Source organism: Paroedura picta, chromosome 3 (assembly GCF_049243985.1).
Source record: "Paroedura picta isolate Pp20150507F chromosome 3, Ppicta_v3.0, whole genome shotgun sequence".
Classification (NCBI taxonomy): domain Eukaryota; kingdom Metazoa; phylum Chordata; class Lepidosauria; order Squamata; family Gekkonidae; genus Paroedura; species Paroedura picta.
The window spans coordinates 47678317-47693307 of NC_135371.1; the positions used below are offsets into that span (position 1 = coordinate 47678317).

General features: G+C 42.6%; 1 protein-coding gene across 1 annotated transcript in view; it reads left to right on the forward strand.

The window, feature by feature from the left end:
* The first annotated feature begins 461 nt into the window (after nucleotides 1–461).
* FGD3 (FYVE, RhoGEF and PH domain containing 3) overlaps nucleotides 462–14991 on the forward strand; it is a 122255-nt gene continuing 107725 nt past the window's right edge. Inside the window, exon 1 of the mRNA XM_077325555.1 lies at nucleotides 462–870. Coding sequence (XP_077181670.1) covers nucleotides 858–870 — 13 coding nt within the window. The 5' untranslated portion in view covers nucleotides 462–857. The remainder of the gene's footprint in view (nucleotides 871–14991) is intronic.

A 14991-nucleotide genomic window follows, 5' to 3' on the forward strand; every position in this document is an offset into this window, starting at 1 on the left:
CAAAGTCATCCTTCCTCCTCCTAAGATGCAGCAGGGTCAAGATCTTGTGGAGTTTCATGCGTGGAGTCCCCTGAGAAGCCTCCTCAGAAGTGCTACTGCCATGCAATCCCGGAGGGCGGGGGGAAAGCCCCTAAACAAGCCCAGGCCCAGAGAAGTTGAGGCCACCGCTTTTCGGGCTACAGCCATTGGGAGGTTTCACATCCGCCTTCTGCTCCTTTCGCAGCCAAAGCCTTTCTTTTTCCCAGCTCGGTGGCGATTATTTCGCGGGCGACCTGAGCCTGGCGCCCAGCGGAGCTGGACAAAGCGCCACCACCTTCTTCACACTTTGAGGTGGCCTAGCCGGCTCGGACCCCCTCCCTCTCGTGTGCCGGGCAGGCCCAGTCTTCTTACCCACAATCCCAGCGGCCTTGAGCGAGGCCCGAAGAGCTTTTCGCTCTTGACTGTGGGCTGGGAGGAAACCTGAAGCCGAGGCGCCCCCCTTCCTCCCCATCCTCCCGCTCCCGAGCCCCTCCGCGGAGGCTGCACCTGGCGCCTTGGCAGGCCGCGCGCGTTCCTTCGTGCCAGGTCGGCCGCCTTCGTCTGCGGGCCCTGGCTGCTGCGGGGCCGGTGGGAGCGGGGAGGCGTCGTGTCCCCACCCCGGCCGGTGCTTCAGGGCAAGATGCAGCCGCTGGGGAGAAAGCGCGCGCGAGCCAGACCGGGAGCGACTGGCCGCCTGCCCCTCCTCCTCCTCCTCCTCCTCCTCCTCCTCCGCGCCTCCTGAGGCTGCCGCCTCCTCTGCAGCGGCCGGCCGCGCTCCCCAGCGCTCTGCAGAAGACGCAGCTTTGCCAGAGAGTGGCCGCGAGGAGAGCGGGACCGAGATGGAGTCGGAGGGTAAGTTTGGCAGCGGGGGCAGGCTTCGTCGTTTGGCAGAAGGCTGTCTCTGCAGACAGAGAGAGAGACGCGAAAATTCGATTTCTTCCCATTGCGAGTGGCCGTTTTCCCGGTCTGCTCCAAGACGGCGGCTTGCATGTGCGTCGCATCTCCCTGCGTCTCAGGAACACTTTCCCTGCGAGTTGGGACTTGACTGCCAGATTTCTCCGCGCAGGAGTCAAGTTCTTCTGTGTCTCCCCCTTTCCCATTCTTTTCTTAAAAAGCTGGGCTTTGTGTGGGTGTACGTGTACACACGTGTGTGAGCGCCGGTGGGGGAAGATTAGTTTTCCTCAGCTTCAGCATAAAAGCTTCGCCGAGTGAGTGGAAGTGTTCATGTAAACTTGCTCCCCAGAACTTTTGCTTCAGGGTTTGAAACTAGCCTGCCTTGTCAGCTAATAAATGCAGAGACCCACACTTCACTTAATGAAGGCCAAAAAAAATGAGTTTATTGTGGCTGGGTTTAGGAAGGGAACACCTTGTTTTGAAATGCTGAATTAGAAAGGTTTGGGATTTATACATTGGCACTGAATATCCCCAGTGTGCTGACTTTGTGCTGTGTTCTGAGCCGAATGGCATCTGCATGTGTGTTAATAACGATTCTGCTAGAAATTTGATTCAGAGCATTTTGCAGAGGGCTGTATTCAGGGAATAGTTCAGAATTGTCATGCTGGCTCACATCAAGAGCTACCCAGTCCAGGGTCTCTATTAGTCTCTCCTAGTGGCTGGCAGAGATAACTTTGGACGTCTAGAGCAAACTGTACTGGAGACCAATTTTCCTTGCTGGTCACTGGCCTCCATTCTCAGCTCTGACGTATCCACCTTGGGAGGCAGCAGCCAGACCTGTGCAAAGTATGAGACATGAGACACGGTTAAAGCCAGGTTTGCCCTGATGTTGATTTTCTTGCTTGATCATTTTTGTATGGCTTCTTTAATTGGCTTATCACCTGTTTGGTTTCTTCGGCGCTGTGCACAAATGTTATTCGCTCTCCCTCTTTTACACGCATACATAACCGCTTCAGCCCTGACCTGTGGAAGAGTCCTGCTTAACAACAGGCAACCTCTGATTACGGCTGGTCGACTGCCAAGTTCATTGTGCCGTGGATTTGGCAGACTGAAGCAGCTGCTGTGTTCAATTATTGTTCAGTGGGAATGGACACCAAGTGCATATTGCATCTTTTACTGGGAGGCATCCCAGGCGTGTTTGAAGCTTGAACCAAGTCCTGAAGATCTCTCCAGAGCCATGAGGTTAAAGTTACCTGGTATTTGTTTACTTCTCCAGAAAGAGTTTAAACTTGAACTGGGCCTTTACCTTCTCTCCTGACCTGATTTGCCAATTTCCATGTTCACATGAACTAGAATAAGCTCTTCTAATAGGGCCCAAATCGTTAACATAAAAAAACTGTGGTTGGATTCTGTTCTTTGCTCCTGTTTGTTTTGGTCAGGGAATAAAAGCATATTAGGTACAAATTAAGATCAGGTGCAAGAGATCAGACCATAAGGTTGAATTATATCACTTAAAAATTAATGATAGTGGAGAAGATCTTGACATACTGAATCCATGTTGAATTGGAATATTATTGTTTTGCTGTCTTTTAAAGATGTAACCAGAAGGTTTTCTGGAGTTAAACCTTATTGCCATGTATAAATAATTACACATACAAGAATAGAACCTGCACATCTATATATTTAGATGCTTTTCAGGAACCAGTTTGAGCTATTAATACATATGTTGTACTTTCATCTTTTCCATTTGATCCTTTGACCCATTGTGGTCAATAGTATATGCTTGCTTGTCTCAGCAAGAGCTATTTAAAAACAAACAAACAAAGCCCGAGTTTCATTTTTAGGACATGTGAAAGCCTATATATAAACCTCATTATTGGTTACATTTTCCATTTCCTTGAATAAAGATGGCCAAATATAAGTTGAAGTTCTGTGTCCCTTTAAAACTTTATAAAAATGCAGTTGCTCGCTCAAGCTCTGTGAGCTGTTGTGTTCATTTGCCAGTGGGCGGGGGAGGGGCAGGCTTACCTATGGGGCAGCCTAAGCAATTGGCCAGGGCCCCATGCTTAATGCTTGTGATGACCAGGGTATATGCTGTGAAAATTGGATGCCCTATTCTTGTTCAGAGTGGATGGGTGGAAATAAAGGGGGCTCAGAATCACTAAGATTGAGAGCCAGCATGGTGCAGTGGTTAAAGAGTGGCAGAATCTGGAGAACTGGATTTGATCCCGCACTCATCCAAATGCAGCCAGCTGGGTGACCTGGGGCAGTCACAGTTTTCTTAGAGCTCTCTCAGCCCCATCTACCTCACAGGGGAGAGGAAAGGGAAAGCTGTTTGTAAGCCGCTTTGTGACGTCTTTGTGTAGTGAAAAGCAGTGTATAAAAAACCAACTCTTTTTCTGCCTGCCTGCTAGTGCTTTGGCTAAAAGCAGGTGTTCATATTCCATGCTGCTGCTGAGCCATCCCACTTGCTTCCTCAGAGTGTGGAAGGGAAACAGATGTCATTGTTTCTTGTGTAAAATACAATGGCCCAGCTATTCCCCCCCCCCAAAAATAATTCTGAAGCAATATTCCATGGAGGCTCAGAACTGTATAAAACTGCTCTCCCAGGGTGCTCTGCTGATGAATTTTGCTGTGTTAAGAAGCAGTGGAAGCAAGTATGTTCATCTGTTGACTATGTTGCTATGTGTCAGGGAATCGAAGAAACAAATGCAGGAGGACTGACATTGTGGTGAACGTGTTACTGTAGCTGTAGAGACATGGAGATGGTTAGATTAACACTACTGGTGAAGTTGAACTGGAGGCTGGCAGCCAGTGGTGCAATGATTACTGAGCATCCTCTCCTACTACAGGATTACAGAGCATCTGAGGAATGTGAAGCAGAAGGGAACTTACTAAATTGACTTGTGCTGAAGCCAGCTAGGTCATAAAGACAGGGCTGTGACAGATCCAGCAGCAAAGAAGTATTTTCCCGTTCTGCTGTCATTTTGCCTGCAAAGTGCAATACAGGAGATGTGCTCTGGATGGATAATGACCTAATCCATTTATTGACACCTAGATACCATTCCTGCCAGCCTGGCATTTGCCGTCAGTGGCACTGAGTCACTGATTTGTGATATTCTGCATGAGAATGATAGTCTAGGCAGGCACATGTTAATTCTCACTGTGTATCAGTTCTGCAAAATACAAGATGCTAGAGATATGGTTGCAGGACACGTAATGTATTAATGTGACTGTTCTTGAGCAATTCAATTCATTGTTGGTAGTGAGAAACCAAAAGTTGTGGTGGGTGGGCATTCCATCTGAGAGTACTGAATTCAGGAACACTTCTAGGGTTTTTTGAGGGGGAGGCTGGGCAGAGAGAGCCTTGGGTTCCCCTCTGGTTACTACCAAGCCCAGGAGCATTCACACAGTGCACCACCTGAATGCCCCGTCAGCAGTGCTGGGAAGCATGTTCAGTTGAGAGCCCCTGGTGGTGAAGCATTCACCAGTGATTGGGTAAGAGAAGGGTACATGGGAGCTGCCTTCTGAAAGCACTGGATGCTGACAGCATGTTATATTGGAGCTCTGGCATTTGTACTGATGTTCTATTGTCTTCCAAAGAATATGTGTGTTAACTACCATCAAGGAGATCCCATTCAGAAGGAATTTAAAAAAAGCAGAGTTGATTGAACATGCAGCTCAAGGCTTATGCTGACTTATGGTGACCTAAACGTCCTGTCATTAACAGCCTTGTTTAGGTCTTGCAAATTGAGGGCCATGCCTTCCTTGACTTCCTTGGTCTTCCTCTTTTCCTGCTGCCTTCCACTTTTTAAAGATTTATTATTTTACCACTGACTCTTGTCTTCTCATAAGTGACTGTACAATAGCCTCAAATTGGTCATTGGTATCAATTGGTGGTCCATGGTATCAATTAAACTCTCGTCCAACCCCAGATTACAGAATAATCAACTTTTTTCATATTAGCTTTCTTGATTGTTTGGTTTTCACATCCATACATAGTAATGCATAAATACTATGTTATAAATTAACTTGAACTTGGTTACCAGCAACATACCCCTACAGTAAAGAATCTTTTCTTACTCCTTCATGGTTTGCCTTCCCAGTCTCAATCTCCTATAGATTTCTTGGTTTCATTCTCCCTTTTGATTAATGATGGAACCAAGAAATAGAAGTCTTCTTGATGTTCTGCTGTAATCATGCTTTAACCTTCAGACATTATAATTTTAACTCTTAACAACATTGAAGAGTTAAAATGACAATGGCTGAAGGTGTAGTTGTTGGTGTAGTGGTTAAGAGCATAGGCTCATAATCTGGTGAGCTGGGTTTGATTCCCCGCTCCCCTACATGCAGCCAGCTGGGTGACCTTGGGCTCACCACTGTCACTGATAAAGCTGTCATGACCAAGCAATAATATCAGGGCTCTCCCAGCCTCACCTACCTCACAGTGTGTCTGTTGTGGGGAGATGAAAGGGTTGTAAGCCGCTTTGAGACTCCTGGTAGAACAAAGTGGCATATAAAAACCAACGCTGCTGCTGCTGCTGCTGCTGCTGCTTCTTCTTCTTCTTCTTCTTCTTCTTCTTCTTCTTCTTCTACTTCTACTTCTACTTCTTCCTTTCATCACTTTTCATTCCACCATCATCTAAATCTAATTCAGTTTTCCTTATGATATGTTCTGCATATAGATTGAAGAGATTGGCCCATTATGCAAGGGCCATAACGCTCGCGCTGGCAGTTGCAGGACGTCAGAGAAAATAATGATTGCCGCCACCGCGGACGTGTCCCAGCCCATGGCTACAGAAGACCCGCGTTAAGCAAACTTGGGAACATCCACAGCTTCCTGGTTACACCGGGAGGCAGCAGGGGCTGAGGCAGGCCAGCGCTGTGCATAATTGACACCGCCAGGCCTTTTGGCCCACCTGGCCCCGACCTACGGTGTCCCTGTAGGGACATCGCATGCCCCTGCAGGCTCTGTGGAGCCCCTGCCTCTGCCAGAGCTTGTGGAGCAGGCCTGGCCTCCCGCCCGCCCCGGCCCATCCCCACCTCCTCCTCCCGGCCGCTGCCGCTTACCTTGGCCGGCAGTGTTCCGGGCCTTCTGACCCCAGCTTAAAATGCATGTGCATGTGCTATGCCGGGGCAGCCCTGCATGCCCCGCCCCGTGCGTACACGGGGAACGGCACGGCGGCAACGCGGAGTAGCTGCCGCCATGCATAAAGGGTCCTAGGGAGGTAAAATACATTGTTGTCTGACACTTTTACCAATTGGAAACCATTTGGTTTCTCCATATTATGTCCCAACAGTGGCCTCTTGACTAGAGTACAGGTTGTGCATCAAAACAATCAGATGCTGTGACCCACACGTTTCCTTTAAAATCCACATGCAGTTTTGCTGTAATCTATGAAACACAAGCTGATTTTCTTCTGAAATTCTCTCAATGTAAATTTTTAATATGATCTGTGGTGCCTCATCCTTTTCTGAATCCAGCTTAAATATCTATATTTGAGGTTCCATATATGTTAATAATCTTTGTCGTAAGATTTTGAGCATCAAGTTACTTGTATGTGAAATGAATGTGATGAACCAATTGTTGCTGCAATCTTTGATGTCACTTTTTTAAAATTGGGATGTAAACTGATCATCTACAGTCTTTGTTTTGTTTTCCTTATTTGTTGTTATATTCTGCATCTTACCAGTATCCTTCCTGGTTCCAACATGGCTCCTTTCAAAGGAGAAAACAGCAGTGCCATGAGCCTATCCTGCAGGCTTCCAGTAGAGACCAGCAGTCAGCTCCCCAAAGATTCTGAGGTCCATTCTGCACCCCTTCAATGTTGCAAAAGGCTTCCAAATTGTAAACGTTACTAATTTGCAGTTATGCACGACGTCGTACACAATCTGCCACACTCCTGAAACAGTCCCGCAAAAAGCGATTCGTTGTAGCGCTTAAAGGGAAATCCAGAAAAGTGGATTCACCCTCCGAAAAGCGCTACACTCTTGCAAACAATCTGCAACAGTAGCAAAAAAGACCTGTGCATTCCCATTGTTGCGGTTCCAGCCAAGTCCCTCCCCCTGGCTCTCTCCTCCAAACTTCCGGTGAAGCGATCGCCATTTTTTTTTCTCGGAGCGAACAGAAAGCAATGAACCGGCGAGCCTTCATTCACCCAGCAAGGCTTCTCCAGCTACAGTCCCTCCACAGAACTGCTTTAAAGCTCCCCTAAGTCACTAAGCACAACACAGCCCCGTTTGCAAGTTCCCTTTATTTTCGGCTGAAAATCGTGCCCGTGCATGGGGGAGGATTTTTCTTTTCACTCAGGGGAGCATGGTAACGATGCATCGCCAGCTCACACGCCAGCTGCCAGCTAGATGGGTCTCTACGTTAGGAGGAATCAAGGAATCAAGGCATATTCGTTGCAACATGTGTCTTTCTTTCTTTCTTTCTTTCTTTCTTTCTTTCTTTCTTTCTTTCTTTCTTTCTTTCTTTCTTTCTTTCTTTCTTTCTTAAATTGTTCTTAAAGGGAAAGGGGCTTTTCAGGAGCATGATAATGGCCGCCCATTGGCTGTTCGTTTGATTGACGGCCAGGGGCGGGACAAAGCACACAAAAAATCGCTTCCTTTCTAGCGATTTTTGGCGAGACCAGAAACCTGTGGGAAACGATTGAAATGCTACTGGATTCCACTACAAAGGTAGGTATGCATAACTCAGAGATTGCAGTATTAAAAATAGCGTTTCCGCTATCAGGAACCAATTGGCAACATTGGTCCTTGTGCGGAATGGGCCTGACTCTTGGATCTAAGCTGTATTTGCAGCCAACCATTTCAGAATAAGCTTGCCAGGTTCAGTACCGCTTGGTACCAGATAACATCAGACTCCTGGGCCCATTCCATTGTATCTTGTGGCTACCATCTCCATTTTAGGGGAATCCCAGCTTCGTTTCAAGGGCATTGGACAACCTGTTTCCATAAATGACAATTCACCTTTATGACTTGTTGTCCAAAGGTGCAGTTGGGGTCATCTGCATGGATGGGCTTGACTCATTTGGGTTCTATTTAAGGTCTTTTACTGTTGATAAGAAGGATGGGGGTTCCCACCCAATCTTGGATTTATGCCAGTTGAATGAATTCTTGTTTGTTTCCAAGTTTTGGATGATCTCCCTTCCGTTAGCTATTGAATCTCTTATCTCTGGGAGTTGAATCTCTTATCTCTGCAGTCCTAGACTTTAAGGACGCTTACTTCCATATTGTGATCCATTAAAAATACCTGAAATACTTACAGTTCTGCTGGGGTTCCCAGATTTTTCAATATACATTTCTTCTGTTCGGGCTTGCTATGGCACCCTGTGTTTTTACGAACTGTATGGCTGTGGTAATAGTGCACCTCAGTTTACAAGATATAATAGTCTGCCCTTATATCTTGATTAATGGCTTCTGGTAGGGTCCTCCCCCCACGACCTTTCTCTATAAGTTGAACACTGTCGTTATATAGAAAACTGGGCCTCATTGTTAATTAATCAAAATGCAAATTGATACCACTGCAGATAGCTGAGTTCATTGGTGCCATACTGAATTAATGCAAAATTTGGCATTTTTACCCCAGTCTCATTACTTAGTGATTGAAAGTATGATCTGTCTATTCCTTAGGAACTGATGGCAACGTTCAGTACAGTGTCTTTTAAGGCTTGTGGCATCAACAACAGCCATTATGCCTCACATACATTGGGATATGAAATCACTTCAAATTTGGTTCCTTAGATCGGTGTTCCCCAACCACCAGGCTGCGGCCCGGTACTGGGGGAAGGTGCACCTGCTGGTGTGCCAGCTCCTGTACCTCCCTCCCCCCCGCGATGCGCGCTTGCTGCACTGGGAGTGATTGCTGGGAAGTAGCTGCTAACATCCACTGCTGCAGAGCTGGAGCAGCTCCCTAATTATATTTTGGTGATATTTAAACCCCCTATGTATTTGATGTTTTATTTAAGATATAAGAAGTTTTTTCTGCAAACTTAAAATCCTCCAAATTTACGGGAAAATCTGTTTAGTGTCTGTATGGCCTTGATCTGTGGATTTAGATGTCCACAGAGGGGGGGGGGACACATGTTTCTATTCGTATAAAGATAATGCATTTGACATTGGTATTTCTTTGGATTTTTAACTTAAAACTCAGTTTTCTCACTGTTTCCACAACCATGAAGAATGGAAACATTTTATTTTTAAAAAGAAGAAACTTAAGACTGTGTTGCTGATAGAATACCAGGGTATTCAGCTATGTCATATTCCTGGCAAACAGACACTAATTCCATATGCATAATAACAATCCATGTATCTTGTAACAATCTTCTGAGTATAAAAGAGGTAAAAAGTTAATTTTAAAAGAAGTAATAAAATGGCATCTAGAGCAGCTGCTCTTGTAAAGGCAACATTCCCATTTACAGTGCATTTTTAGGATCCATTTACAAATCCCTGCAAATAATACCTTTTGAAGATAATATTAATAGAATAGAAATTATGCAGATGGCTTAAATTAGATTTTTGTACAGGTTTGATTTGAACTGGTCCGCTAATAGTAAAAAGTTAAGATTAAGTGGCCAAGTTATACATAAAATATGTCACTTTTTTAACTTGTACATTTTGGGGGGTAAAGAAGCTGATACAATATGGAAGTGAGGCTCAGTGATTGTACTTCATTCCTAAATAATGTAATTAGATTTTGGTTTAGAAACATTATTCTGAAAACCGAAAGCTACGAATAACTGTTTGCCATGGGACTCATAGTGCAGTACTAAGCAGAATTACACCCTTATACATTCATTGAATTTAATGGTGGGCTGTAAACTCACACAAATCACATGCCATGATATACTGTGCACAAAACTGATGTGAATGTGTATCCTCTATCCCTGTGCATTCTTTTTCTATTGTGTACCATATGGTTGAGAGCATGCATTTACCTATCTCGTAATGCAGATAAAACATGCATTCTCATCTGCTGTTCTTAGGCTCTAAGGAATGGGTTTAGAGACAGTACCTTGAAGCTTGTGAATGTCTTTGAAAGGAGGTCAGTTTAAGGTTTTTCAGCCAAGAAACAGGGCAATTGTTAAGACATTTCTAGTATCTGAACTTATAAACAACAGCAATAAAAAAGAACTCTTTACATAAGAGCTACTTGCTAGGCTGTGTTATGTCTCATCCAAGATACAGACTGATATCTGTATTAGGATGTTAGATGGTAATACAAATGAAGTTTGTCAATAATATTATACTCTTAAACAGATTGCTAAAAAAAAGGGTTAACATTTAGTTCAGCCTTACACTACTTTTTGCTGAGTTAAGTAAACTGAATTTTTGATGTAACACTTATTCGTTTTCATTGCAGAGGTTACCTAAATGTGAAAACTAATGTTCCACTGTAGATTTTTAAAATTAATGCATCATTATCATTTAACTAATGTTTATATTACTGTACCATGCTCAGTGTTTGCCTTTAAGAAAATACTGAAATATGTTTAAACATTATCATCCTACTTGATGGACACAACCTTAAAATAGTTTTCATCAATCAAATGAAGCTGAAATATAGCTTCTTGTTTTCAGATCAGTCATTGTAGAATAAAGTGATCTATAATTTACAGAGTTATTGTTGGATATAGATAGATATAGAAACAGATACTGATATAGATAAATAAAGATATATATCTTTTAAAAATTCCATCCGATTCTCCCTTCTTCCATTTATCACCCTGGTGACTCACAATGGATTCTCTCTATTCGTTTTTGTTTGTTAGTTTGCGTGTCAACTTTGAAATTCTCACTTCACTAGTTTCTGAGTTTTCATTTCTCATGTCCAATTTGTGCCCATTTATTGTCTTGTCTAGTGGCATTGTAGCCTGTGTAAAAGACAGAAGTGCATTAGTATCATAGATTATTTTGAAAGATGATGGTATATGGCTGATGGTGTTGTCTCTAGTGAAAGTGCCTCTCAACTCATAGCTCAGTTCGTTTATATTTATAACATCAGCATGGAAAGGCACGTTCCTTCCTAGACTGGTCATATTTGACTGGAAAATCAGAGCATTCACACCTCCCTGCAATGTTTCTAAAAAGTTATCTGAAAACAAAATTTTTACCTTAAGAAAGGAAATTTGATTAAAAATTTCTTTCCTAAATGTTTGTGGTAATCTGTGAAGTTCCAGGTGCTTTGTGGAGCTGTTCCATATTTGTTATGTGCAGGTGAATGAGCTCTTGGTGGCATGTGGCTGATGTCAGGGTGCATTTTTTAAGCAAGCAAATTTGGGCTAGACATGCAAGAAAGTAAACTCACTAGTGGTTAAAGAAATCTTATGGAGATTTTGCCTTTTTTAAAAGCTTTTTTCTGGAATATTAAGGTACACAGACGAGAGTAATTCCTTATTTTTGGAATTTTTTTTGGTTTACCATGAAAATTAGAATACAACTCAGCAGATTTTTAGTATTAATAGTAGCCCAAGATTTTGTAGTTTTCTTATGAGTTACTGTTTTGAAACAACCTCAGTATACTTAGAAGAGGATGGAAAATATTTTGTTCAATCTGAGTTCTTTCATAGGTTTGCAGAGGCATATCTTTTGATGACACAATTTCAAAGGCATTAAAAGATTTGAGCTAAAACCAGCTACAGGAAGTTGTATTGTAAAAAAGCACTGTTAAATATTTTAAGGCCTCATGATTTTTTTTTAATGTTAAAATGAACAACTTGATACTTTCAGGCCATGTTTTATTCTCTTTTAAAACACTTTATTGCATTGTGAGATATTTAATACCGCTTTGATGGCTTCTCCTTAGATGGATGACTTTTTAGTTACAGAAAGTATGAATCAAGTGCTTGTAATTTTGCTATCTCACAACCTTTCATCAGCATCGTGTAGCTGAATCATCTCTGCTGAAGAGTGACCTCTGGGGTGTGATGCCACTGCAGTTTCATGCTGTCCTTTGTATCTCACTTGGTGAATGGATGGCATTTGTGTAATGCTTGGGGGGGGGGAATGCATTCTGGAGATTTAGAGTGCATGATGTCTAAAACTTCAAATCTTAAAAGACTGATCTTAGAAAATTCCTGTCAGTTTGTGTGGATCCACTTGTTTGCTCCTGAGAAACAGGCATACGTTGAAAAAAACAACTTCAGTAGGCAGCCAGATCTCCCTCCACACCCCAGACCAGGAACACTACAAATCCTGCCTTCTCTTCCCCAACTAAACCTGGTACAAGAGCAAGGAGGTTGACCTCAGAGATGGGAGGGACAGTCAAAGCAATCTATACAATATTTCTGCCTGGTAGTACTGGGGAGGGACCTGTCTTCAGAGAGCTCTCATAGTTGACTTTCACTTAGGCAAATATCAGATATATGGGCTAAGAGCCACCGTTCTTAATTTATTAAACATATATATATGCTGCTTTTCAAAAGGAAGTGTTTTAAAAGCAGTTTATAATTATAACAACATAAAAGAAAAAATAATTCATATATATATATATAAAGTACAGAGCCAATGAAACTTGGTGACTTAAGTAATAATAAAATCCTTCCCAAAGTGGAACTAGAATATCCTAAGGTTTAATCATGGTAGATCCGCTCGACAACAGGAGCCTCCACCAGAGGATCTAAAAGCATCCCTAACCTCTTTAATTGATCAGAAAAGAGCTTAGAAGCAAGGTTAGACAAGTGTGCCCAGAATATTAGTATTTCCAGCCAGCATCACTTCTTTTTTTATCTGGTTTCTCTCACATCTACTTCATTGCTAGATTCAAACACTCATTCAGGTCAACAAATTAGTAGAAATACTTTCCTAATACTTTAAAAATCTCAGTTACTAGACCACCTAACAAGAAACCTCAACCCTTTCAGATTGCAAATCAATTTTGGACAAATTTTTGTTTTGTCCTATAGAAAAGTAATTGATGCCCTGGACCAAAGTTTCCCATGCAGTACAACCAATCAAGCCATGTTTTACTCTCACTTTCTAACTGCTATGGAAACCCTTTGGTTCTTCTTTGAAACAAGAGAAGGAAGCAGCATTCATAAAACCAAAGCTGTTGCTTGCTTGGTATGTAAGGACTTGATTGCAATATTTTCAAAAAGTTTCAGACTAGCAGGCTTCACTTCCAAGCTGCTGTGAATTAATTGCGCTCATAAGAACTGCTGTCACGTTCCATTTCCAGTATTCCATTTGATGTCCTCAAGTTGCTCTGGATTTTGAATCCCCACTGCTGTTCTAGACCTTATTTCTCACTGTCTCTTCAGTTCCTTTGGCTCTTACGTTCAGCTGTTCTGACACTGTGTCCTTGAAAACTCCTATTTATCTCAGCAAACCTTATACCTCAGATAAGATCAGTTCCTGTAGGAAAGACACAATCCCTGGATCTCAGGAAGGTTGTTACAGTGAAGTCAGGGACTTCTTGCTTTTCTTCAATGTTGGAATATTGTTCTACTCCTTGAGCTGGGACAAATGTAAATCAAAAGAAATAAGATGAAAGCCAATTCAGTTAGAAAAAGCAGGACAGTCCTAAGAGCTGTCGTTAACAAGGAAAATGGGAAGGTTTTTACAAGTTATTTCCATTCATTAGTCAAATTCCTATTGCTTCTAATACAAATAGCAATGTTCACATAGTTCTCCCAGTATATTGTATAATCTTAAAATGCTGAGCATAGTCTGCTGAAAGCTATGCTGGTATTTCTATCATTAACTTACGCTACTGCTGCTTTGGAATGAAGGTCTTTTTCCTAATACTTGGCTATGCAGGGTGTGATTTCAAAGTTTAGAACATAGGAATTCTGCATGTGGCAGCCATATGCCACACCAAGAAAGTTACGAGGTTTACCATACGAGCAGCAGTAACAGCCCACAGATGTGCCTCATGTTACACGATCCCCCTTCCCCAACCTCCTGTTTGGTGTTACTTAAATCAATCATCGGAACCAAAGAAGTACAGGATAGTGATGCAGACGTTAGGCCGTGATGATGGGCCAGCATGGTAGTGATGAGTGACGGACTAACCACCTGTTCTGCCACTAATCCACAATATGCTATTGAAAGCGACATTTATTATTTTTGGCTAGTAAAATAATTTAAACTTCTAGGGATTGTAATAACATTTTTCCTTGGGAAAAGTGTTTTACATGAAATTCATTTGGGGATATAAAAAAAGACTCATTTCCTGCGTGGCTGTTCCTGTTCCTTTCTGAACTCATGAATTAGCCAGGCACTCCATTTCTACTTGCCATGAATTATTTTACTTTGTTATTGACAATTCTTAGGACATCCTGATTTTTTTCCTTTGGGTTGGTGTTTTCTTCTTATTTTTTTGTACTGAGTTTTTTTGAGGTCTTGTGTCTCATGTACATTCTCTCTGTCTCCTTGCCTGTTCACAATCTGATAAATGAGCCCAGCAACCACGGATGTAGCCAACCATATAAATTCATTTAGGGAAAGAATGACTTTCTAAACTATGTATACATTTTTTTGTCCTTTTGATTACTTGGTTTGTTTGACTAAAAACAAGGTGGGCGGACTGCATTATGCTTTCCTTATGTAATATTTCAGAGTATTAGACTAAGCATTTACTCCGGCTGCAATCTTTTCACATAATAAGGCATCAGTCCTATACTTGTTCAGAGGTAGGGGTGCCAACTCTAGGAAGGATCCACTGGAATTACACCTTATTTTCAGACTATAGAGATCAGTTTCCCTGGAGAAAATGGATACTTGGGAAGGTAGACTTTGGAAAGTAGAGCCAGATTGGTGTAGAGGTTAGGAGTGTGGACTTCTAATCTGGCAAGCCAGGTATGATTCCCTGCTCCTCCTACACATGCAGCCAACTGGGTGACCTTGGGCTTGCCACAGCACCGATAAAGCTGTTTTGACCAAGCAGTAATATCAGGGCTCTCTCAGCCTCACCTACTTCACAGGGTGTCTGTTGTGGGGAGAGGAAAGGGAAGGCGAATGTAAGCCACTTTGACACTTCTTCAGGTAGAGAAAAGCGGCATATAAGAACAAACTGTTTTTCTATAGCAGCCTTTCTCAACTTTTTTACCACTGAGAACTCCCTAAAATGTTATTCAG